The 23,533-nt window shown below is 56.8% G+C and overlaps 2 protein-coding genes across 6 annotated transcripts; one reads left to right on the top strand and one right to left on the bottom strand.

Annotated features, from left to right (window-relative positions):
* Window positions 1-118: 118 nt before the first annotated feature.
* On the top strand, window positions 119-6,525 carry TEKTIP1 (tektin bundle interacting protein 1). 2 transcript variants are annotated; one of them, XM_055429248.2, is made up of 4 exons: window positions 119-3,166; window positions 5,678-5,916; window positions 6,021-6,146; window positions 6,235-6,493. In XM_055429248.2, the coding sequence occupies exons 1-4, from the start codon at window positions 2,793-2,795 to the stop codon at window positions 6,411-6,413; spliced, it is 918 nt and encodes a 305-aa protein (XP_055285223.2). In that variant the 5' UTR covers window positions 119-2,792; the 3' UTR covers window positions 6,414-6,493. The 2 variants fall into 2 exon arrangements, with proteins under 2 accessions (XP_055285223.2, XP_055285222.2); XM_055429247.2 differs by having other exon boundaries at window positions 5,678-6,146; window positions 6,235-6,525.
* Window positions 4,606-16,262, bottom strand: MFSD12 (major facilitator superfamily domain containing 12). 4 transcript variants are annotated; one of them, XM_055429242.2, is made up of 10 exons: window positions 15,813-16,260; window positions 11,940-12,150; window positions 10,109-10,247; window positions 9,831-10,013; window positions 9,440-9,532; window positions 9,263-9,355; window positions 8,618-8,788; window positions 8,438-8,532; window positions 7,306-7,436; window positions 4,606-5,260 (listed from the first exon to the last, which is right to left on the bottom strand). In XM_055429242.2, the coding sequence occupies exons 1-10, from the start codon at window positions 16,120-16,122 to the stop codon at window positions 5,136-5,138; spliced, it is 1,551 nt and encodes a 516-aa protein (XP_055285217.2). In that variant the 5' UTR covers window positions 16,123-16,260; the 3' UTR covers window positions 4,606-5,135. The 4 variants fall into 4 exon arrangements, with proteins under 4 accessions (XP_055285217.2, XP_055285215.2, XP_055285218.1 ...); XM_055429243.2 differs by lacking the exon at window positions 4,606-5,260 and adding an exon at window positions 6,620-7,179 and having other exon boundaries at window positions 15,813-16,257; XM_055429240.2 differs by having other exon boundaries at window positions 8,438-8,788; window positions 15,813-16,262.
* Between the last annotated feature and the right edge of the window lie 7,271 nt (window positions 16,263-23,533).

Consider the following 23,533-nt stretch of genomic DNA (forward strand, 5'->3'; position numbering starts at 1 on the left):
GGCAGCAGCAGGAGTGGGGCTCTGGCTCCCCACCCTGGGCAGCCCCGGCTTGGACAGTGTGCCCAGCACAGGACGACTCCTGGACTGGCCGCTTCCATCATCCGTCACCACCACTGCCTCATCAGGGCTGCATGCTACGCCTGGAAGCATGTGCCCGCTGCCACCCACGCCTGCCACAGGACAGCTGGACACCATGCCGGTCATCCGGGAGGGATCACAGGGACGTGCGCTCTTGAGAGGTCTTTCTGCAGCCGCCTCTGCTCTCCCTGACCCAGCCGCCCCCTGCTGACTCTGAGTGCACGACATTGGGAGCAGGCCCCAAGCAGGCTACATGCCAGAGGTCATCTCAAGGTGGACTTGTTATCTGAGAACTCTAGGGGGATCTGTCCACTGTCATGTGTTCACCCCAACTGAGCCCTCCTTGTTGCTCATGGGGTCACAGGCAACTGTGATTCTTGGCGCTTGCAGGGTGACCAGTCAGGGTAACCTGAGGGCAGAATCGATCCCAAGGGTCAGGTCCTGTGGGTGCCTGGCCCTCCCAGCCCTTCCTTCCAGGCTACCCTAGTGGGTCCTCTCTGCGCCTTCAGCCAGGGCAGGGGGCACCCCAGGGTCCCCCAGAAGCTTCTTGAGCTTCCCCTGGCTCTGGGCCCGCCTCCCTGTCATGCTCCACCGTGTTTCTGCTGCACCTGGAGGAGACGGAGGAGGGAGGCTAGGCAGGTGTGGCCAGGGGCCCGAGCAGCTGCCTCCCTCTCCCCTTCCGAGGTGGGAGGACGTGGATGGGCATGGACAGGGTGGGGTGGGCCCGCAGGAGCCCCGCTCTTGGTTCTGAGTACCTTTGCCCCTCAGCAGCCAGCGTGTGCATGTGTACATACGTATTTGTGACTTTCCTTTGGATTTGTTTTTGTGTTTCTGTAAATTGGTCCCTAAATGTTAAGGCTTGCTGGCAGGGAGCAGTGACCCGCCCCCACCCCTGGGGAAGACAGGGGTCACAGCTCTTAAAGCCCTAGCATTCAGAGGGTGGGCGGGTGGCTGAACTTGGGGAAGGGTGGGCCTGCCCCCAGCTGCTTGCAGGGAGCAGAGGGACTGTATATAGACATGTGTATGCCCATTGGTCCAGGTCTTATTTTTGTTTGAGTCATTTTTCTTTTAATAAGAAAACAATCCTGTGTCTACCGCACCCGCCCTGGCTCTGCTTGTGGGTCCCGCACCTGAGGGCACAGACAGGGCAGAAATGATGAAGCCCGTGTTGTTTTCCGATTCAGTGGTGGGGCTGGGCATGGGAGTAGGCGGCTGCTGGGAGAGCCAACCACGTGGTCTTGCCCAGTGGGGCTGTTAGTCTGTCGATTTTTGTCACTGGTGGTCTGCACTCACCATAATCCCAGAGCAGCCTGAATGTCACAAGCAGGTGGCGACAGGCTGAGGAGGCCACTTGCAGGTGGTCAACAGGGAGTGCCAGTGTTCCTGAATGCCTGGATCCCTGATCCATGCCAGTCCTTGCAGCCCAGCTTGTGGCAGGTTCTGTGGGAGTGAGAGGGTGGGCCCAGGGGTGGTGGTGGGCTGGCTGAGTCCCCTGGGCTTGGGGGGGCGCTGGGGAGGGGGGCAGGACTTGTTTCCATCGCTCCTAGACTGACAGAGGGGAAGGGTGTTAGTGACAGCTGAGGGTGAGACAGGGAGGAAAGCAGCCAGGCTGGAGGGGCTGCGACACTGGATGGGCCCCCAGGTGGAGACCCCAGAGGGTCCTGAGAAGAAATGAGGTGAGGCCCCTGCAGTGAGCAGATGCCCACGACTGGTGGTACATCCTGTGAAGATCCCTATCCTAGGCAGCGGGGATGAGGGAGGCCAGAGTCCAGACCTGCCCTTGAGCAGCTTTTGTCGTGCAGGTGAGTGGGCAGTAAAGTGTTAAATGATTGTGGCGGGTGTTGGGAAGAGGCAGCTCTGAGCCCAGGGCTGAGGTGGGAGCAAGGGTCCAGTGTGGGGCACAGACAGCCAGGCTGAAGTGGTGCCCCAAGCTGAGGGCATAGCTGTGCAAAGGCCCTGGGGCAGGACCATGTTGGAGGAACAGAGGAAGGAGACCTGTGTGTGTGGAGCAGAATGAGCAAGGCGGGGCGGGGGGCGAGGAAGGGAGGGGACTGGGGAGGTCAGGCAGGGCCTAGTGGGCCGAGGAGAGGATTTAGGCTTTTACCCCCCGGGAAGTGGAACAGGACCAGGTTGCTGTGTGGAGACCTGGACACAGGTAGGAAGGGGCCAGGGAGGAAGTTGTGCCCTGGCAGGTGCTGGCAGGACTACGCCCACAAGCCACTGGAGATGGTAAAAGACAGCCAGGTTCTAGATTGGCTAATCTTTTTGCGTGTGTTGACATGTGCGTAACATATCAAGGTGTATAATTCAGTATGTGTTTAGTATGTATACTGTGTTGTGCTACTATTATCACTGTTCAGTTCCAGAACTTTTCATCCCTGAAAAGCAGCCCCATCCCTATCAGTCACCCCCGCTCCCCCCTCCCCAGCCCCTGACAACCAGAAACCCACTCTTTGTGGATAGGCCTGCTCTGTACATTTCCCATCAGTGGAATCAACCCTGTGTGTCCTGCTTCTCACTGGGTGTCGTGTCCTCAGGGTCGCGTCAGTGTGTCCATCCATCCTGTGCTGAGAAATGCTCCCCAGCGTGGAGGGACCCTGCTTGGGGTTTCTGTTCTGCCGTTGGTGGGTGTTTGGTTGCTTCTTCTCTGCCTGTGGTGGCGTGTGCTGTTGTGAACAGACGTGTGCAGACTCTCAAACTGGGTAAAGGACTGGATGCGGGGAGGAGGGGAGCTGAGACTGGAAGGGAAATTCAGAAAGTTGGTTCTGTTCCAAGATGCCCCTGAGGGGGTGTTGGGGGAAAGAGAAGAGGCTGGTGGACCAAGCCCCAGGCCGGCCCCACCTGGAAGCTCCACCATGGGCCCCTCTCCTGAGGGAGGGAGGCAGTGGCTTGGATGGGGGCCAGTAGGCCCAGCTGTTGCCAGGACACTGGGGTGGCCTTTGTCGCTGTCAACAATGGCCCCACAGGACTTGGAGGCAGGAGCCCCCAAGCACGCAGAGGCAGACATGCAGAACCTGAGGCGGCAGGCTGCCTGGCCCTATGTCCCCCGGGGGACCCTGGAAGTGGATTTCCCTCCACCTCTGTACAGGTGAGCATGTGCTGCCCTGTGCCGCTCCCCGGGTTTGCTTCCCACCAGCCTCAGTCTTCCATAAAGGCTCCCCTGTCCTAACCTGGCTGCTCCCTGCACCCATCCCCACCCACCTGTGCCTAGCTCAGGACCTGGCAGGAGTTGGTGCAGGTCACATGGTGTTTCATGCCTGCACAACAAACAGCGTGCACGTGCTCACGCGTGTGCACACACAGCTGGCAGAGCAGAGGGTCCTGTGAACCCCACGCTGCTGGACCAGTCTCCACAAGGGGCACAGAATACACCCTCTCCCCTCTCCGGGGGCCGGAAGTCCAAGACCAAGCTGTCTGTCTGCAGGGTTGGGGCCTCTTGAGGCCACGAGGGGGCGCCTGTCCCCTGACCCTCTGTGCTCTGGGGGTGTGGGCAGTCTGTGGCGTCCCTTGGCTTGAAAAGGCATCACCCACACTGCCTCTACATCATGTGACCTCCCCTGCCTGTCCAGATCCCCTGCCTTACTGGGAGTCTGCATCAGGGTCATGTTAGGGCCTCCCTGACCCAGCGTGACCCTTTTTTGGACTGTGCTGGGTCTTTGTTGCTGCACGGGCTTCTCATTACAGCAGATTTATTAGTTGGGATTCCTGGGCTTGAAGGCACAGTCTCAGTAGGCACACGGGCTTTAGTTGCCTCACAGCATGTAGGATCTTTCTGGACCAGGGATCGCACACATGTCTTCTACATTGGCACAGGTGGATTCTTTACCACTGAGCCCCCAGGGAAGCCCCGCCCACTAGAGTTATATCTGCTAAGACCATATCTCCAAATAAAGTCACATTCTGAGATTCCAGGTGGACAGGAACTTGGGGGACACTTCAACCCACTAGAGGATCCATTAATCATTAATAGACTACAATGGAATACTATGCAGCTTTACAAAAAAAGGAGCGAGCACCTTGGGCTACAGTTCCAAGAAAATTAAGAAAAGCTGTGCCACCTCACTTGAAGCAGGGTCCTGCAGGTGTACAGTGGGACACAGGTGCGTGCAGTCACTGCTGCTGCGAGGGGATGGACAGCACCAAGTACAGGACAGCAGTGAGGGTTGGGGGGACAGGGAGGGGGTCAGGGCTGGCAGCTGGGATGGGAGATGGACTTTTTTCAGTGCTTTATTTAAACGCTGGCTTCCCTGGTGACTGAGGTGGTAAAGAATACACCTGCAATGCAAGAGACCTGGGTTCCATCCCTGGGTTAGGAAGATTCCCTGGAGGGCATGGCAACCCACTCCAATATTCTTGCCTTGGAGAACCCCATGGACAGAAGAGCCTGGCGAGCTATAGTCCATGGGGTCACAGAGTCAGACACGACTGAGCAACTAAGCACAACACATTTATTTAAATGCCAGTAGGTCTCTCGATTCTAGACCGAGAAGGCTTCATTTATTAGGAAACAAACATTTTTCTTTAAGCTGTAATGCAATGATTTTATTTTTTGAGGTAATAATTGACACACACACTTTCATTGTGTGTTGTTTTAGACTGTTTAAATTCCTTTCTACAAACCACGTGCACTTTGTGGTTTCAGTTCATTTTGTAGCTCAAAAGGGTAGGGCCCATCAGAGGGTCCTGCAACTCTCCTCCTTGCAAGCAGCAAACCCAGCCCATGGCCACTTCCCAAGACCTGTGCCCCAGACACAGCAGGCCACGCTCTTCTCTTTCTGGTTCGCCCTGCAGGGGTGAGAACCCCAAGCAGGCACATAGGAGATGGTTTAGTCAGCAGCCCTGCTGGCACCATCTTGGGGTCACAGCCTCATTCCCTGGGGCACCCATGTCCCTGGAGCTATATTGCCAGGTCACCACACGTGCCCACCTCTGTCCCTCGAGTAGTGGTGCTGCCAGGATGTCTGGAAGGGGAGCTTTAATTTTAATGACGCCTCCTTGAGGTTTTAGTGTCACCATCAGTATATTTCTACTTCCCTCCGCTCTGCCAGCCTTAGTTCTTACATCTTCCCCCGCTGCCCCACGAACTTTGCACGAGCTGTTCGCTTCACATCACTGTTAGCTCCTCCTCCGGGAAGCCCTCCTGAGGTGCTCAGCCTGGGAGAGGCTCTGGTACCAGAGGCCCCTGGAACAGGAGGCATAGATGTTTCTTTAAATGTGAGCCAGTCTTAGCGCCTAGGTGCTGCTGGGGACTTGGAGGAATGGTGAGGGCACTTCCAGGGAGCCTGGGCCCCTCCACACACTTTCCCTGGATCCCCAGCCCATGGCTCCCAGGCCAGGGTGGCTTCCTGGAGGAAAGGGCCTATAGATCTGTGAGGTTGAACAAGGTACTTAGTAGAGGCAAGGAAAGCAGAAAAGGGGAAGAATCATTTAAGAGGCTCCTGGGGATCGGGGAGGATGGGGTAAAGAGGAGAGGCTACAGGGGGCAGCCTCCCGCACTTCTGGCCGGGCCTCTGTGCTTGCACCCGGATGCCACCAAAGGACAGAGAGGCCCGGGGGGTGCTGCAAGCTCAGTCTCTCTCCTCCCGCCCCCCGCCCACAGCGATGACTACCTGTCCCAGGAGGGGCCCCGCTGGACTCCGGTCATCAAGCAGGCCACGCGCTGGAAGTACACGCCCATGGGACGCGATGCGGCCGGCCAGCTGTGGTACACGGGCCTGACCAACTCGGACTCCCGGGAAGCCTGGTACACGCTCCCGCGGGCTCCGGACAGCCCGTACCGTGAGGCTTATGGCCGCTGGCACGGGTGCTATGGCCACTGGGAGCGCAGCCTGCCCTCGGGTGAGCGCCCGTCCCCTCCCGGCCCTACCTTGCCCCACCGTCCCCAGGCCTGGAAAACAGGTGGGGCCGGAGGTGCGGAGCTGACCCCAACCCCCACCCCGCAGCCTACACCCAGCGTCTGCGAGAGACGGCCTGGTACGACCCCATCATCCCCGCCCAGTACACAGACCCCAGCACTCGGTGGGGAAGCGTGCTGTGGAAGGACAGGCCCATCAGGGGCAAAGAATTCGGTGAGGCCGGGGACAGGGGGCGGGGCTCGAGGCGGGACCGCCCGGGGGCGGGGCCAGCCGTGACCCGGGTCCTGGCCCCGCCCCGCAGCCATCAACAGGCACCGTTTTGGGGTGGAACCGCTATGGCGGGCATCTGACTACGTGCGGTACCTGTCAGCGCCCCAGCGCCCGCGCTACACCGCCCAGAACTACCGGCAGTGGGGCCTGGAACCATACTGTCCCGCCACCAACCAGCGGCCCCCGCCCGTCTATACACCCAATCACTGATAAATACCGTGCTGCTGCCCGACGCGGCTGTGCAGGGGCGCAGGCGCCACCACTCCCACCCGCCTGGGCGTCCGTCCACCTCTGGGGCCGGGGTCTGGGGGCAGTCAGATAAAGGGAGACCCTGGTGACCAAGCTCGAGGCAGAGGCAGACAGACGCCCACTCCGGCCCCGCCCCGGGCCCCAGGCAAATCGCCAAGGCACCACAGTCCTGGCCCCAGGCAGCTCTTTATTCATGGTCAGCAGTGGCCTGGACGCCAGGGACTGCACTCGGGACCCCAGCCAGGCACGCTGAGCCTCGCTGCCTCCACGGCCAAGGTTTGGGCCCGGCCCCCCAACCCCGAGGTTGCAGCTCCTGGCAGGCTCAGTGACAGCTCTGTCCTCCAGGACCTTGCCGCACCCGGAAAACCCTTGGCTGGTCAGGGCTGAGCTCCATGCAGCTCCTGGGCCCAGGACCCTCATATCTGGCCCCACATAACACAAAGCACCCCCATCATCCAACCGTGTGGGGTGGGTCAGAGTTGACACTGGAGTACACCAACCACAAGAATCCCGCCAGCTCGGTATCCTCCCCTTACCCCAGCAGGGATAAGCTGCTGGGACTTCACCCATCCTGACCTCTACCCACAGCCAAGCAGAGACAGGACAACGCAGGGGAGGGAGCGGAGGGGCTGCTCCAGACCTCTGGGCATCAGATGTTCACAGTCGAGGTTAATTTACAAAGGGCAAGGGACCATGGGGTGGGGTCAGGGCTAGGCTCCAGGGTCCCCTGCAAGAGAAGGGGTGGAAGTGGGGTTGGGGGGATGGGCCAGCCAGTTCTGGCCCTGCTGTCCCAGACCTACCACCACCCAGGACTGGTTGGGGCTTTTGTGGGGTGGGGGTGCCTACGACTCACATCTCCGAAGGCGGATGGGCCAGACCAGGAGACTGCACAGAGCCAGGGTGGCGGCCACGCCCACACCGCCTGTCACGACCACCATCACCCAGTGGTAGAAAGCCACACAGGCTTTGCAGCAGAGCTCCAAGCTGGGGAGGGGCAAGAGGGAGTGAGAGCTCTCACAAGGCACCTTCTGCCCCAGGCTGGACCTCCTGCTCCTCTCAGCTGGTGCCCAAGCTTTCCCGGCACTCAGGCCAGGGCCAGGGGTCACCGTCCACCCCCTTATCCCCTCCAGCAGCTGACACCTCGCCCAGTAAGGTCATCTCTGCCTTCAAAGTCTATCCCAGACTCCCCATTTGCCCTCCCTTGGGAGCCCCAACCCATTCCAGCCCAGCACCACCCTACACCCTAGTCCCCTCCGGATGTTCCCACCTTCACTGCCCCATCTGTCCTTCCAGCAGCCACTAGAGGGCGCAGGGAGCAAATGAGTCAGGCCCTCCACTAGTCTGCCCATAGGGCTCTGAGCCACCCCCACCCCAGCCCCCAACCCCTGCAGTCATCCTCCTGATGTTGCCCCTGCATGACTTGTGCCATCCCCTCCCTGCCCTGGCCTCCTCACTCTCCAGACACCCAGGCCTTCTCCACTGTTCTTTCAACACACCAGGCCTGCCTGCCCCAGGGCCTTTGCACAGGCTCTTCCTCTCCATTTACCTAGAAATCCCTGACATCCCCCAGGTCTCGGATCCCATGTCACCTCAAGGAAGCCCTTCCTGACCTCTTGCCCTAGTCAGGCCTTCCTAAGTGGTGTCCTTCACGCCCTCATACACATTTATTCATGGGATATTAATGTGCCTGGAACCCTAAGGTCTAAGGGTCTGAATGACAGGGATTCCAGGCTTCCCCACTGCCCTGTCCACTCCCGTCACCCAACCCATCTTTGTGTCGTCAGCACCCAGCACAGGACACACTGTCCACTCTGAATAAATGGGTGCTGGAAGTGGGGAATAACCTGATCTCCCTGACTCTAAGGCCACCACCGTGTTGGGATCTTGTCAGTCATGGAATCCATAGAACTGTGGGCGGTGCCTGGCATACAGCACAGGCTTGGCATACCTTACTAGACATGACAACGCCTGGATGGGGTACTCACGAGCAGGGGTGCAGGCTCTGGATGGCCATAACTGCCAGCCCATTGGCTACCTTGTCCGAGAAACTCATGGCGCCGTACACGAAGGCTCCACTGTGCTGGGGGGACACAGGCAGCGGGGTCAGCACCCCAGGCCTCGGCCCTGGTCCCCAACCTTGACTTGGCCCCACTCGGCAGCCCTACCGTGTGAGGGCCAATGAGGTCAGCTGTCATGGCCAAAGAGGTGACCAGGATGGTGGCACAGCCCATGCCCAGCAACACAGCCGCCACATACACAGCCACGCCCAGCTCCTCTGCCAGCGCCACCCAGGCTGCAAAGGCCAGGATCACCAGGAGGCCCATGAAGTAGGTCATCTGCAGAGCACCCAGCCCGGCGTCAGGCCCACCTCATTAGGCAGGCCTGAGCCGGACACCAGCCCTTTCTGGTCTCCAATCCGGCCCCAAGCCCCAGCAAACAAGAGGACTGAGTTGGGTCATCCCTAAGGAGCCCCCAGCTCTGACCTTGGAGAATTCCAAGGTTCTGAGCCTGCTGATACTAAGTGATCCATGGAGCGCATGTTCTACTGCTAAGCTGTCTGTCGTGGCTGCCACTAGAGACTGGTGGCTACTCATGTCTCAACACGAGTTAATAAAGGAAATCAAGTGAAGTGTTTGGTTTCTCAATCATACCCGCCACCCCCACTCCTGACCTCTAGAGGGCTATGGGTGGTCACAGGGTGCTCAAAGCCCAGGTTCTACAACTCATTTCCCATCCTGGGGTTCATGTGGGTGCCCTGTCCAGAGTTGCCCAGGTTCTGGGGGAACCCCCCTCCCCACCTGCCCACTCACATTCCTCCCAATGCACTTGTTCACTGGCTTCATGAGGAAGGAGGAACAGAGACCGCTAAGGTACATCACCAGCGGGATGGTGGCGATGAACCTCTGTGGGGTGGAGAGGGCGCAAGCACATCAGGCCTGGCTCAGCAGGCTCAGGGACGCCTGCCCCAGCCTGCCCACCCGGCTCACCTTGGGCAGGTGGAGGGAGTAGGTGAGGTACATGGCTATGTACGTCTGGGACAGGTTCACAATAAGCCTCGTGCTCATGTACAGCAGGCCAACCTAGGAACACACAGAGGGAGCATGGGGCCGGGGGGCAGGGTGGCAAGTCAGGATGAGTCACCCTGCAGCTTGCCACCCTGCAGCTGGCAGCTGACCATTAGTAGTGACTGCCTAGCTGGTCAGGTGGAGAAGATGGCAGGGACCTATCAGTAATGTCTGTCCTGGGTGTAGACTGGGGAAGGGGTACATTTGCTCTAGTGTCTGCCACCTCTGCCTGCAGCCCCGCACAGTGAGGGCCCTGGTGGGGAAGGAGCATCAACCCCAACCTTGTTTGACCCCCTTCTCCCTGCTGTCATACCTGATAAAAGGCTGGCTCCCGAAGCCAGTGTTTCCAGAGCAGCAAGGGCTGGGCGGTAGAGGGAGCCAACAGAGGGCTGTGTTCACCGGGCTCCTCCACCTGCCGCCGGCGCCCCTCCCTGGTGCCCAGGTGGAACAGCAGTGAGAAGACAGCTCCGACACCCACCACCAGCAGGGAGAGGTTCTGGGGACCAGGTAGGAGAGGGGTCAGCAGTGACACTGGGCCCCAACCCTGAGTTCAGGACCTTGGGAGCACCCCTCCCGGCCCCACCAGCTCACCCGGAACACTGGCACATCCTGGACCCCCAGTTGGTCGCTGACATCCTCGGCGGGGCCAGTGTGGGGAGAGCCCTGCAGGTGTAGAAGAAGCCAGGCAGCTCCATAGACGGTGATGTTGGCCACCACAGTGAAGGCATACCTGTGCGACAGTCAGGCCTCAGAGAGGCCACCCAGAAGCCACACAACCGCTTCCTTCCCAGGCGGTCACCCAGTCAGAGATGCTGGCCATGCCTGGGGAGGTCCTGGCCACATGATGTCAGCCACCAACACATCGGGTAGTCCCCGGAAAGCTTCTGCTGGCCTCAGTTTCCCCAGCCTCCACATTATCAGACTTCCTGCTCTGAACCAAGACTCCACCACAAGGTCCTGCCTGCCCAGAGCCCGGAGTGCAGAGAGTCCACGAAGCAGGGCCGAGTCAGGGCTGCAACCCAGAGACCTGAGAAGCTGAGGTACTCAGAAACCCTGGGCTTCAGCTGGGCAGAGTCACCCAGGCCCGCACCTGCCTGTAGCCCCTGAGCCCTGTACCCCAGGGCCTCACCAGATAAGGAGCCTCTGGGTCTCACTGGGATTCTGTTTCCCTTTCTGAAAGTGAAAACAAGAACACCCCAGTCACGAGGCAGGCTTGGTAAAGCTCTTGTGGGTAGAAAGCACCCAGCGCTTGACTTCTATGAGCCCAGCCCGCCCCCCTCAGCTGGGGCCTTTGGGGGCCCCAGTCATTGGGCAATCCCCTGATGCCGTTAGTGCCTGCAGCTCCCAGCCCTAATGGGGAACTGGGTCGCGGACAGGCGGGGCCTCATGACCAGCGTTCATGCCTGAACGGCCACCTGCAGGAGCAAAATCCCTCCTGCCTAACAGTCACCTCCTGATCCCCGTTCCCCTGACACAGGCCCCGCTCTGCTCAAACCCTCTCCCTGGGCACATGTCAATCAACCTCCCGGGCTTGTCATGAGAATGAAAGATGGTCTGCTGTGCTCACACACAGCAAATGTTCTAAAGGACTCCTGCTACTACCACACCTAGAATCCCCACTTTTAAGCAAGTCAGTGGATGAGCTGGGGGCCAGCTGTACCCCCATGTGACAGGCAGGATGTTAAGATGCCCGGAGATCTCCCTGCCCTGCTTCCTCTCCGGCTAACCTCCTCCCCTCGCGGAACCTATGAATACAATGGGATGTCAGGCCTTGTTAAGGTAACATCCTAAGGCAAAGATCAAGGGATTTTGCAGATGTAATTAAGACAGACTATCCTTGGTGGGATTCCTGGAGAAGGAAATGGCAACCCACTCCAGTATTCTCGCCTGGAAAATCCCATGGACAGAGGCGTCTGGTGGGCTACAGTTCATGGGGTCACAAAGAGCTGGACACGACTGAGTGACTGAGCACATCCTGGGTGGGCCTGACCTAATCAAGTGACCCTCAGAAAGAAGGCTCACACTGTCCCTGAGATCAGAGACTCTCATGCTGGCCACAAAGAAGCAGCAAACCCCAGGACTTCTAAAAGGAAGCAAACACAGCAAATGATGACAACGTAATTGGGGCAGAGGGACCCGAAAACTCAGCCAACACCTCAACTGCAGCCTCAAGCCTGAAGCTGAGAACCCAGCTAAGCTAAGCCAGACTCCTCACCTGCCAGAACTGTGAGGCAGTCCATATGTGCTGTCTGAAGCTGCTGATGTGGTGCTATTTGTTACTCAGCAACAGCTGAATGATACACTGATTGACGGATGTCCATTCTGGGGCTGAGACCCAGAGCCAGCCAAGCAGAGCTCAGAAGTGGTAGGTTGCCCTGGGCCCCCTGCCCCACCCTGCCCTGCCCCGCCCCAAAGGTGGTACCTCAGAGCTGTGAGCTCCACCTTCTCGTGGTCGCTGGTGACAAGCTCTGGGATGAGGCTGAGGTGGGCGATTTGTGTAGCAGCCCAGCCGAACTGGAAGATCACAATGAAGGGCCCGTAGTAGAGGAGGGCGGCCCACTCAGGCGTGGCAGCCCCGCAGCCCAGGCAGGGGCTAAAGATGAAGGGGAAGGACAGCAGGACACAGACGGTGCCTGTGGACAAGCAGAGTGGGGAGGGCACATTGCAGAGCCTTCCCACGCTGGCCCTGGGCTCCCCAGGCGACTGGGTGGGGCCAAAACCCAGACACAGACAAGGTTACACAGTGAGTGAGGGTCAGAGGCCCAGGGTTCCCTGGGCTTACAGCCCTGTGACAGATAGGGAAACTAAGGCAGAGAGATCTAGGGGTCCCCCTGAGGACATACACCCAAACAGGACAGAGGAGCTGGGCCTCCCCATCCAGGCTACCTGCCCCTTGTGTGTGGCGGGGAAACACACAGAGCAGGTCACATGCCGTACCCACGAGGGGGCAGCATCAGGTGATGAGGGGCAGGAATGCGGGGTCCCATGCCAGTTCAGGACTCCCCAAGCTTGCCCCCTAGGTGACAGCTCGAGAAACTGAAGCACAGCTTGAGGCCATGCAGCAGGTTGAAAGAGCGCTGCGGGGTCCCCTGGGGAAGTGCCCACCACTTCCCCTTTCTGCCTCCCCACCAAGAAGGACTTTTCCTCCCAGTTCCTACCAGGTGACGCTGGGTAGGGCTGGTTGGACCCTGCCCTCACTGAACCCTAGTGTCCCCATCAGCCCATGAGGGGGCCTCTTCCTGGAAAAATACCCTAATTCCTCAGAACAAGCACAGGTCCTTCTCGAGGCCTCAAAGGCCCTGCCCGACCTGCCCCGTACTCTCCCTGCCCTCCCCTCCTCCCCCTTTCTCCCCTCAGCTCACTCTGCTCCAGGTACTGAGGCCTCTAGCTGTTCCTCCTGCCCCAGGGCCTTTGCACCATCTGTGCCTTCTGCCTGGAATGCTTCTCCCTAAGATCTGAGCAAGACCCACTCCTCTCCATCCCTTGGGACTCAACTCAAATGTCACCTTCTCCAAAAAGCTCCCCCGCCCACCAGCTCCATTGCCAGCAGTCCCCTCCCCACCCTGACACTGTCTGAACTCTGCTTTCTCTTCTTCCCGTCCCTTAGCACTCACAGGAATTCTTCGTCTGTCTGTCTGTCTATCTGAGGGTGGATAACAGGTCTCTCCAAGTCACTTCTGTGTCCCTGGCACCCATTATAGAGCCTGGCACACCAAGATCTTTTCAATGAGTGAATAATAACAGTGGCCTCTGTTTACAGCCCAAAGCAGTACATGTTATTATTAACCCCATTTCCTGATGAGGAAACTGAGGCCCACAGAGTGAGCTATGGAACTAAGAGTCTGGCCCTCCTCCCTTCTCCTCCCATCCCCGGAGGGCCTGGAGTCAGACTTCTGTTCTTCCTCTTTCCTGTCCTGGCTCGGCTCTGGAGGTGACCTCATCCCCCAGACCCTGGGCCCGCCCCCACAGTCCAGGGATTGGGAACTGAAACCAAAATCACCCTTGCTATTTCTCTGGAACTGGTGCCTGGGAGGGGCACCCCGGGCAGATGCCTGGAGGTCTGGTGGCCACTCAGGGCCAGACAGGAACTGCAGACTCTGGTCAGAAGAATGTGCTGCCGTGGCCGGACTCTACCCTGCCACTGCTCAGGTAGTTAACCATTGTCAACGCCCCAGGCTGCCTGGCAGCGGGACTTTGGGCAAGTGACTTTACATCTCTGGGCCTTTGCCTCCAGAAAAGGGAGCTAATGAAAATACCCCACAAGATGGATGTGAGGATTAAGAGTTAATGTGTGAACCTGGGAGCTCCTACTACTCTGAGCCACTTCCTGTCTGAGCAACTTCAAAGCCATGAGACTTCACACCTTTGCAAATGCTGTTTCAACTACTTGGAATGCCACCCCATAAGCACACACTCCTATTCATCCTCCAAAACCCCAAAGCTAATGCCCCCTCCAGTGCTCTGCTTCTTCCTTATGAAGTCCAGTCTACCCACCTGCCCCAGCCTGGACCCCACAGGAGTATCCATGTCTTGCTCTCTGGGTCCTCCGTGGGCTAGAAGGGGAGCCCTGATGCTCATTAAGGTGAACATCGAGTCCATCCCCACTACCCATAGATTCAGGGGCAAAATAGAGTGGAAGTGGGCACTGTGGCCAAGGTGACCTTCATTCAAGTCACCTTATCAGGCCTCACAAGGGGCCACCCTGGCTTCCTCTCCGCACACATCTTCCTGGATCTTCCTATGTGCTAACCCCAAGGCAGGGGGAGGGTGTAGGATATCTGGCTGGGGCACCCATGCCCCACACCTGTTTTGCCTAAACACAAAGCCTTCAGTTTAGGGGACTTAGATTTTGGTTTGGGGTCAGGTGAGACCCTCACTGAAGCTCAGTCCTCTGATTACAAAAGGGGAAGTCAGGGCTGCTACTAGGTACCATCTCAGGGCCTTTGCACAGGCAGCATCCACTGCCAGGGCCACCTACCCACTGCAGGCTCCATCTCCTTAGAAGGGTCTCATCTGTCCATCCCAGAAAACAAAAAGAGTCTTCACACCTCTTTGGCCCAGGAACAACCTTTTTGGTGTGTGTGTCAACAAGTCTACCCAACTATTATGAACAAAATTGCATTCAAGATTGTGGGTTCGGCTCTGTAAGCAATCCCAATGTGAGCCCGCGGAGGGACACCTCAGTCTGCGGTCTGAGTCACCTGCCTCTACCTGCTCCCCTCCCTGGCTGCTTGTCTAACAGCCTGAGCGTGCTCAGTGTCTAAGAAACCTGAAATCCAGCCCCCAGCCATTGCAGACACAGCAATGCCGGCCACCTGCAGGCAACCTGGAGGTCTGCTGAACCTTGCAAATATGTCACTCCCAAGGGCCCGGGGCAAATAACTGCCTTTTCAGTCACTGTTCCCAGGGGCAGGGAGATACTAGTCGGCCCTCCTGGCTCTTGAAAACCTGCCACCCTGAATTCTCTTAATAAGTGGCAGGATTCCTGGCTTTGCTTCCTGAAATGCCTGGCGTGCCCCAAGTGCCAGGATGCAGCTAGCACTTCTGCCAGGGAGAGAACAGTAGACAAAGTGGCCTGCAGCTAATCTCAGGGCCCAGGGTCCAGGCGGGCAGAGGAGGGACTCCAGGAGCTGGGCCTTATCAGGGGTGTGCTCTGGGGAGGGTACTCCCGCCCCTGTGACACCTACCTCCTCCCCTCGCAGACAGCCCTCTAGTCCAGGCAACTACCCCAGAAGGAACCCAGGGTAACCCCATAACCTTCTCTGCAGAACCCCATCCCATCAGCTGGACAAGCACAGGACCCTGACCTTTCTGGCTCACCCAGCCCACAACCCAGTTCCCAGGTCAGCAGCTCCCCAAAGTCACCAATTGCCAGGTTGCCCAAGACGGGGCAGAAGACAGACGGAGAAAGTGCACTGGGGGGACAGAGAGCGACACGGGGTTCTAGGCAACCTAACTCAGAGCTGTCATTGGTGGTCACTCTCGTATAGACAGAGAGAAGTCAGGCCAGACCAGACTGACAGGGGAGGCACTGGCAGGAAGATCCAACCCAGAGAGGGGTCAGGGTGCCCCTGAGCGACAGACAGATGAAGAAAAACAGCACTAGAGGGTCACACCCAGAGTCACATGGAGGAGGCTCCACGGGTCACCCAGCAGCCATCAGACAGACAGACAGAGAAAGGGTACAGAGCAGTTAAGCGGACCGATGGGAAGGCTCATGGGCTGGGCAGATAGAGGACTGAGCGTGGGACAGAGGGGCCGGCAGTCGGATGAGGGAGGCCGGACAGGGGCTTACCGACCAGGTGCCAGGCCTTGCGCGGGCCGAAGCGGGCGCAGCGGCCTGCGGCGCGGTCAGCCTCGAAGCCCACCAGGGGTGTGCACAGCCCGTCGGCCACCTGGCCGAGCAGCAGCAGTAGGCCGGCGCCGCGCGAGCTGTAGGCGCGCACCGAGTGCAGGTAGAGCAGCAGGTAGGTGAACCACATGGACGCGCACAGGTCATTGAGGAAGTGACCCACAGCGTAGCTCAGCCGCGCGACAAGGGACAGCGGTCGCGGGGGCGCTCCAGCTCCGGCTCCGGCCCCGGCCGCGGGGGGCCCCGGGCCCATGGCGGCGCTCCGGGCTCGGCCCGTCCGTCCGGCGCTGGCAGACTGGACACCCGAGCCGGGCTGTCCGCGTCCAGTTCTCCCCGTGGCACCTCTCTCCTCCGCTCCACCCCGCCAAGCTCTTTTGCAGCTCCGGTGCTGGTGGACCCGGGACAACCTCGGGTGGGGCGGGGAATCTTGGGAGTGGCGTCCACTCTCGCCAATCGAAGCCGCACGCCGGAGAAGGCAAGCCAATCATCACGAAGAGGGGGCGTGGCCCGGGGGCAAATAGGTTCTCGACGCCGGGCGCCCGCGGGTTCAGCCCCGCCGGTGCTGCGGGGTCCTAGCGCCCACCGTTCCTATCATTGGTTTGCGGACCCCCTCCCATGCAGGTGGGGGACGACGCCAAGGGTGCCTCTAATCAGACACGCGCCTTAAGACCCACGCCGTTTCAGTCTGCCCGCAAGTTTACGAGGCCTCTTGTGGGCCAAGGAGGACGGGGTGGGCTGGGGACGCGGGTGGATGGAAGAGCGGTCCGAGTCCGACCTCGCCTGGGGCCCGGTGATTTCCTGGCCTGGAGAGACCCAGTCCGACGCAGAGAGGACAAATTAGTTCTAATTAATTAGTTATTAATGATAATGGGGATGATCAAAATATTAACAACAGCTGGCATTTATGAGCGCTGACCGTGCCAAGCGCCCACGTGGATTTTCTCCTCCCAGCAGAGCAGAAGGCGGAGCAAGTCTCCAATATCACAGGCGAGACACGGCCTTGGGGCTCATCGTGAGTCAGGTGCATGCGACTCTGAGGCCAGCGCTCTGGACCCCTCTCCATCCTCCTTCCAACGCCTCCCCCCACCCCCCACCCCCGCACCCCTCTCCACGATTGGGTCATCGCACACACAATTTCAAGTTCCTCCAAGCATTTGGTGCAGTTCCCCCCAGCCTCCGGGTCTCCACCAGCAGTGGTTTAAAACCTGCACTCTGACACCAGAGGCCGGGATCCAGGTCCAGCCCCATCCACTCAGAGCTCCTCCTGCTGGGAAGAGTCCCATCTCTTCCTGGGACTCCCCGGCTCTAGAATGGGTATAATGCATGTTTAAAAGGATCTAAGCATCATGGGACTTCCCTGGTGGTCCAGTGGCTAAGACTCCGCCCTCCCAATGCAGGGGGCCTGGGTTTGATCCCTGATCATAGAATCAGATGCTGCATGCCACAACTAGGATCTGGCCCAGCTAAATAGATAAAATAAAATATTTAAAAAAGGATATAAGCATCAGCACTTAATATTCTCAGCCAGAAAACCTTTTCAGCACCCTCTCCTCCCCACTCAGTTATTACTCTGGGTTCCACAGTATCCTGCCCCATCTGTAACCCTTTGTCTTCCCCACTGGACCATGAGCCCTGTGAATACACTCTCAGTCTCTGGATTGTCTCCAGTGATGCCTGGCACATAGTAGGAACTCAAGGAATATCTGTCAAATGATTGAATAGTGGACATATAGGCAAAGAATCAGAAATGCAGAAAAATGCAGACAGAAACTGGGAAACAGGGGGAAACCCATTTATAAACTTAAAGTTCAGGGGTCTTACCTGGTGGTCCAGTGGTTAAGACCCCGCGCTTCCACTACATAGGTTGTGGATTTGACCCCTGCTCAGGGAACTAGGATCCCTCATGCTGGAAAAAGAAGAAAAAGCAAGCGGTAAACTTGAGGTTCAAGCAAGCCAAGGGGTGCCCAGCCCAGACTTTGACACTGATAAGGACCAACTACTGCCACACACATTTTTTCATGGAGAGGAGCTGAAATGGGTGTGAATGGGAAATAGTGGCTTCAAGAGAGATAGCCTGGTAGAAAAAGAGAGGAGATAGGGGTAGACCCAGATCTCTGATAAACAGATAAGGAGAGATCAGAGAACCACATTTCCTCCCAGCCAAGGTTGCTTCCTTTCGATTTGGGTTTTTTTTTTCTCTCTACTTTTGGCCACCCTCTGAGGCATGTGGGATCTTGGTTCTCCAACAGGGATTGAACTCGAGCTCCCTGCATAGAAGTGGGAAATCTTAACCACTGGACCACCAGGGAAATCCCCAGAAGACGACTTTAACACTACTAGTGGACTTCTCTGGTGGTCCAATGGTTAAGACTCAGTACTTCCACTGCCGGGGTGTGCTCAGTCGCTCAGTCATGTTCCACTCTTTGTGACCCTGTTGACTGTAGCCCGCCAGGCTCCTCTGTCCATGGGATTTTTCAGGCAAGAATATATGAGTAGGCTGCCATTTCCTCCTCCAGGGGATCTTCCCAACCCAGGGATCGAACCCAAGTTTCCTGAGTCTTCTGCATTGGCAGGCAGATTCTTTAACACTGAGCCACCTGAGAAGCTCCACTGCAGGGGGCATGCGTTCAATCCTTGGTTGAGGGAATATCCCACATGCCATGTAGCACTGCCAAACAAATAAAATAAAAAATAAATACAACCCTATTAGCCTAAGCTTTTTATTTGCATTCCTCCTCTTTTTTCTTACCTCAACACTTCACACCCATTTTACAGATGAGAAAACTGAGGCTCAGACAGAAATTCCTTGCCAGAGGGCAAGCAGCTGACAAGAGGTGGATTCAAGACTCCAACTGAATTCCCTGTGACTTCCAATATCTTTAATTATTCACTTTCAGGAGAGGTCTCACCTGGTGGGTAGAAGATGGTTGAGTTTTCCCTCTTTTATCAGCCTCCTGTGTGGATCAGGAACCCAAGGCATCAACCTGGCAGCCCCTGGGGGCAGATCCAGCAGTGGGAGGAGGGGCTGTTTGGTGGAAGTAACAACACATCTCTCATCTCTGGGTTTTCGGTCTATTGAAGTAAGCTAGTACTTCTCGGAGAAGACAATGGCAACCCACTCCAGTACTCTTGCCTGGAAAATCCCATGGATGGAGGAGCCTGGTAGGCTACAGTCCATGGGGTTGCTAAGGGTTGGACACAACTGAGCAAATTCACTTTCACTTTTCACTTTCAAGCATTGGAGAAGGAAACGGCAACCCACTCCAGTATTCTTGCCTGGAGAATTCCAGGGACAGCGGAGCCTGGTGGGCTGCCGTCTCTGGAGTCTCACAGAGTTGGATACGACTGAAGCGAATTAGCAGCAGCAGCAGTACTTCTTGGCCCTGACTCTGGCAACTGTTAGTCGCTCAGTCGTGTCCGATTCTTTCTGACCTCATGGATTGTAGTCCACCAGGCTCCTCTGTCCATGGGATTCTCCAGGCAAGAATACTGGAGTGGGTTGCCATGCCCTTCTCCAAGGGATCTTCCCCACCCAGGGATCAAACCCGGTTTCCTGCATTGCAGGCAGATTCTTTTCTGTCTGAGCCACCAGGGAAGTTGACTCTGTGGGAATAGCGGAACAAAACTGAACCTGATGCTGGGGGAGCCAGGGAGCTGCCCCCAAGCATTGTCATTCATTCATTCATGAACTTATTAATTAATGAATGAACTCATTCACTCACTGGATGTGGTCTCAGCCTCAGTCTCAAAGATTCTGAAGCCCCTAGTTCTAAGTGAGGGCAGAGCTGCATCTTCCAAACCCCCATGATCAGTGCTGGGACTGGAAGAATCAGACCAGGAAGGATGACAGAATGTCAGAGGAGTTGGGACATTACTGAGCCACAGGAGAGTTTTGAAAAGGTGGGGAGAATCTGATAAAAAGTCTATGGGGGGACTTCCCTGGTGATCCAGTGGCTAAGAATCAGCCTGCCAACACAGGGGACATGGGTTTGATCCCTGGTCTGGGAAGATCCCACATGTTATGGGGCAACTAAGTTGATGTGCCACAACTACTGAGCCCATATGCTCTGGAGCCCAGGAGCCACTGCAATGAGAAGGCCACGCACAGCAACTAGAGAAAGTTCCCATGCAACAACAAAGGCCTAGCACGGCCAAAAAAAAAAACACCCTGTGGGGGTGGGAATGGAGGTGAAGGTGGTTTATCCCAAATCAGGCCTCAGCTGCCTGGGCGGATACCAGTGGGGGGCATGTGCTGCTACTTCAGTCGTGTCTGACTCTGTGTGACCCCATAGACGGAAGCCCACCAGGCTCCCCCCGTCCCTGGGATTCTCCAGGCAAGAACACTGAGTGGGTTGTAGGGCCCCCTAATAAGGAGGATGGGGTCAGATTTGCTGGGAAGATCAGAGAAGGCCATGCCTAGGGGAAGGGATGCCAGGAAGGACAGATCAAATGCTGAGCCCTTGGGTAGGACAAAAGGAAGGACAAACAGGCTTGTGTTCAGGAGAGATTCAGACATGCTTTGATGCCCCCAGAGCGTCCACAGCCGCCTCAGACGCCAGACCCGCGGCTCTCCTCCTCCAGCTGCAGATCGGATGACCTGGCAGCCCCCATCCAGCATCAGGAAGGTGCTTGCTTTGATCTCCTCTCTGACCTTTGATCTTCTTAGGTCAAAATGGATGGGGGGTGGGCGGACACTCAGGGTGGGGAAGGTTCCAACACTCAAAAAATATTTCCTTACATCCCAGGGCCCACAGCCAAGACCAAACCAGGCAGTTTTGTGCAAGCTATGGGGTCATAGTTTCCCCTTTCTATAAAATGGAGGTGAGAGTGTGTATGATGCTCAGTCGTGTCCGACTCATTGAGCCTGCCAGGCTCCTCTGTCCATGGGATTCTCCAGGCAAGAATACAGGAGTGCGTTGCCATGTCCTCCTCCAGGGTATCTTCTTGACCCAGGGATCGGCCCCCATTTCCTGCAGCTCCTGCAATGTAGGCAGATTCTTTACCACTGAGCCACCAGGGAAGAGGAGCAACTCTGATTAGAGTTGTTGGGAGACCTTAGGGGGATCAGGGAGATAGAGTACTTCCTGGGCCCTTGAACAGGGTTTCCCAATCCTGTTCACTGCTTTCACTTGGCACTGGATTGTTCTTTGTGGTGGGGGCTGTCCTGGGCATGACAGCACTTCTGGCCTTCACCGGGTAGATGCTAGGAGCAGCCCCACTCACCCCAGACATGACAACCAAAAATGTCTCTAGACCTCAGACCCCTGGGTGGGGGTGGGAGGGGCGCTGAATGGGTGGAAACCACGACACTAGAAAATTCTCTGCACCAGAGACTTCAGTCTCCGTGGACAGGAGTAATCAATGCTTTATGGAGCACTGACCAGCCACGCCTGGTCGCGAGCACTGCGCTTGAATTAAACTTGTTAAATACTTCCCACAACCTCATACAGGCAGACATGCTTATTAGCCCACTTTGCGGTGGGGGAAACTGAGGCACAGTGTTTGGAAAATTGCCCAAGTCACAGAGGTGGGCCTCAGCGCTGTCTCCCTGAGCCCAGGAGGGTCCAGCAGCAGCGATGTGTGTGTGTGTAGGGGGGTCCGCTCCCCAAAGGACTGAGACCCCGTCCCCACACCCCTTCCTTCCGACAGCGGTTGCCTCTGCGTTTTGCTTTTGCCTCCTTGGCCCTTCATTGCTCACGACAGCAATCCCCTGAATTAAATTCACTCTGTAAAAGAGCCTAAGGAAGACGGGGATATCACGAGAGCGCCGACCGCATCCTGATCCTACCTGGGGATGGAGAGAAATTGAACCGCCCGGTGCTGGCAAATAAGTATTAAAAGAGTAAACGCGGAGGCGTGGATTAGGGGGATGACGTCTCTGGTTGTCCAGTGGTTGACTCTGCTTCCATTGTAGGGAGTACGGGTTCTGTCCCTGGTCGAGGAACTAAGATCCCGCATGCTGCACAGCTCAGCCCCGCAAAACAAAAAGCCCCTCAAACCGTAACCCCGCCCCAACGCCTCCCTTGTCGATCAAGCCAAAGAGGCGGGGCTTGGAGGGCGGCGGTGGGAGGCACCACGCGTAACTTCAAGTTTTCCTAGCTACGCTGGAAAAGGGGTCCAGACAGCTTGTTCGGAACGTTTGAAACAAAGGCGGCAATACAGTCGTATGAGGAAGGACCAGAAGTTGCCAGAGCTCGTTCCACAGGCGGTGATGAGGTCCTGCTGTGGAAAATTACTTAGCCCCAGAAGCAGGGCTCTGGGCTTCACATATAAAGCCACTGGGCCAAAGGCTGCGGACTCAAGAGTTTACAGAGGATGTTCACGGCGTGATTGATCATATGATCACAGGAAGCAAGCTGTGGGACTCCGCTGGCTGTCCAGTGGGTGAGACTGCAGGCTTCCACTGCAGGGGGGCACAGGCTCACTCCCTGGTCAGGGAACTAAAATCCCACATGCTTCTTGGTGTGGCAAAAAAAAAAAAAAAGCAGGATGTGAGCTTACATTCCTTATAGGAGTGCATTCACACCCGTGTGTGTGTGTGTGTGTGTGTGTTGTGTTTTGCTTTGTGCCCCCCAACCTTCCCAGGTGAAAGTCCTAATCCCCAGGACCTCAAATGTCACCTTATTTGGAGATGGAATCATTACAGATGTAATGAGTTAAGATGAGTCACAATTGGAGCAGGGTGGTTCCCAGTATAATACAACCCATGACCTAATAAAAAAGGGGAAATTTGGAAATACACACAGGCACAGGAATGTCATGTAACCGTGAAGGTGGAGATGCAGTGATGCTTGTTCAAATCAAGGAAGGTTGCAGAGGGCTGGGAGATCCCCCAGAAACTGGGAGAGCTCAGAGAGATGGAACAGACTCACAGCCTCCGAAGGAAGCAGTCCTGACCAAGCCCTTGATCTTGAACTTCTGGTCCCCATAACTGTTTTGTTTTTTTCCCCCACACTACAGGGCATGCAGAGCTTCCCTGACCAGGGATCGAACCCATGCCTCCTGCAGTGGAAGCCCAGAGTTTTAACCACTGGACTGCCAGGGAAGTCCTTTTTACTTATTAGTTAATATTTTAACCATTTCAAAATTCTTTATTTCTGGCCGAGCTAGGTCTTCATTGCTGCCTGAGCTTTCCTCCGGTTTCCTCGAGTGAGGGCTGCCGTCTGTTGCTGTGCGCGGGCTTCTCGTTGCAGCGGCCTCTCGTGGGCTTTCGGGCATTCGGCTTCAGCAGTCGTGGCTCTCAGGCTCTAGAGCACAGGGTCCATAGTTGTGTCTCACCGGCTTAGTTGTTCTGAGATATGTGGGATCTTCCTGGACCAGGAATGGAACCCGTGTCTCCTGCATTGGTTGCGGATTCTTTACCACTAAGCCGCTGGGGAAGCCCCTATTATTATTTTTTTTAATAAATTTCAGCTGTTCAAGTCACCCAGTTTGTGGTGCCTTGTTCCTATAGCCCTAGGAGACTCACAGAGTATGTGTGTGTATAGGTAGTTAGGAAAAGTTTTGGTAAGTAATATAACAAGCTGATAAGGGGGATTATGGTATGGGTCTGGTAGCCTTCACACATGACTTTAATTTGTACAAATGAAATGAATTTGCACATTGCTTGCATCATGAAATTAATTTCATAAAGACAGTTAAGTCATCCTTAATGGATCTTATAT

Source organism: Moschus berezovskii, chromosome 8 (assembly GCF_049115385.1).
Source record: "Moschus berezovskii isolate FMDL1 chromosome 8, NW_MosBer_1.0, whole genome shotgun sequence".
In the NCBI taxonomy this organism is placed as follows: domain Eukaryota; kingdom Metazoa; phylum Chordata; class Mammalia; order Artiodactyla; family Moschidae; genus Moschus; species Moschus berezovskii.

What these genes read in the sequence shown, in the direction of transcription:
- MFSD12 (XM_055429240.2), bottom strand. Translation starts at nt 16,122, where the DNA reads ATGGGCCCGGGGCCCCCCGCGGCCGGGGCCGGAGCCGGAGCTGGAGCG. An exon ending in AGGATGTGCCAGTGTTCCGG is followed by an intron (nt 10,014 to 10,108) that starts GTGAGCTGGTGG and finishes CCTGGTCCCCAG; the next exon opens with AACCTCTCCCTGCTGGTGGT. An exon ending in GGGAGCCAGCCTTTTATCAG is followed by an intron (nt 9,533 to 9,830) that starts GTATGACAGCAG and finishes GTGTGTTCCTAG; the next exon opens with GTTGGCCTGCTGTACATGAG.
- TEKTIP1 (XM_055429247.2), top strand. Translation starts at nt 2,793, where the DNA reads ATGCGGGGAGGAGGGGAGCTGAGACTGGAAGGGAAATTCAGAAAGTTG. An exon ending in TTCCCTCCACCTCTGTACAG is followed by an intron (nt 3,167 to 5,677) that starts GTGAGCATGTGC and finishes CCCCGCCCACAG; the next exon opens with CGATGACTACCTGTCCCAGG. An exon ending in CATCAGGGGCAAAGAATTCG is followed by an intron (nt 6,147 to 6,234) that starts GTGAGGCCGGGG and finishes CCCGCCCCGCAG; the next exon opens with CCATCAACAGGCACCGTTTT.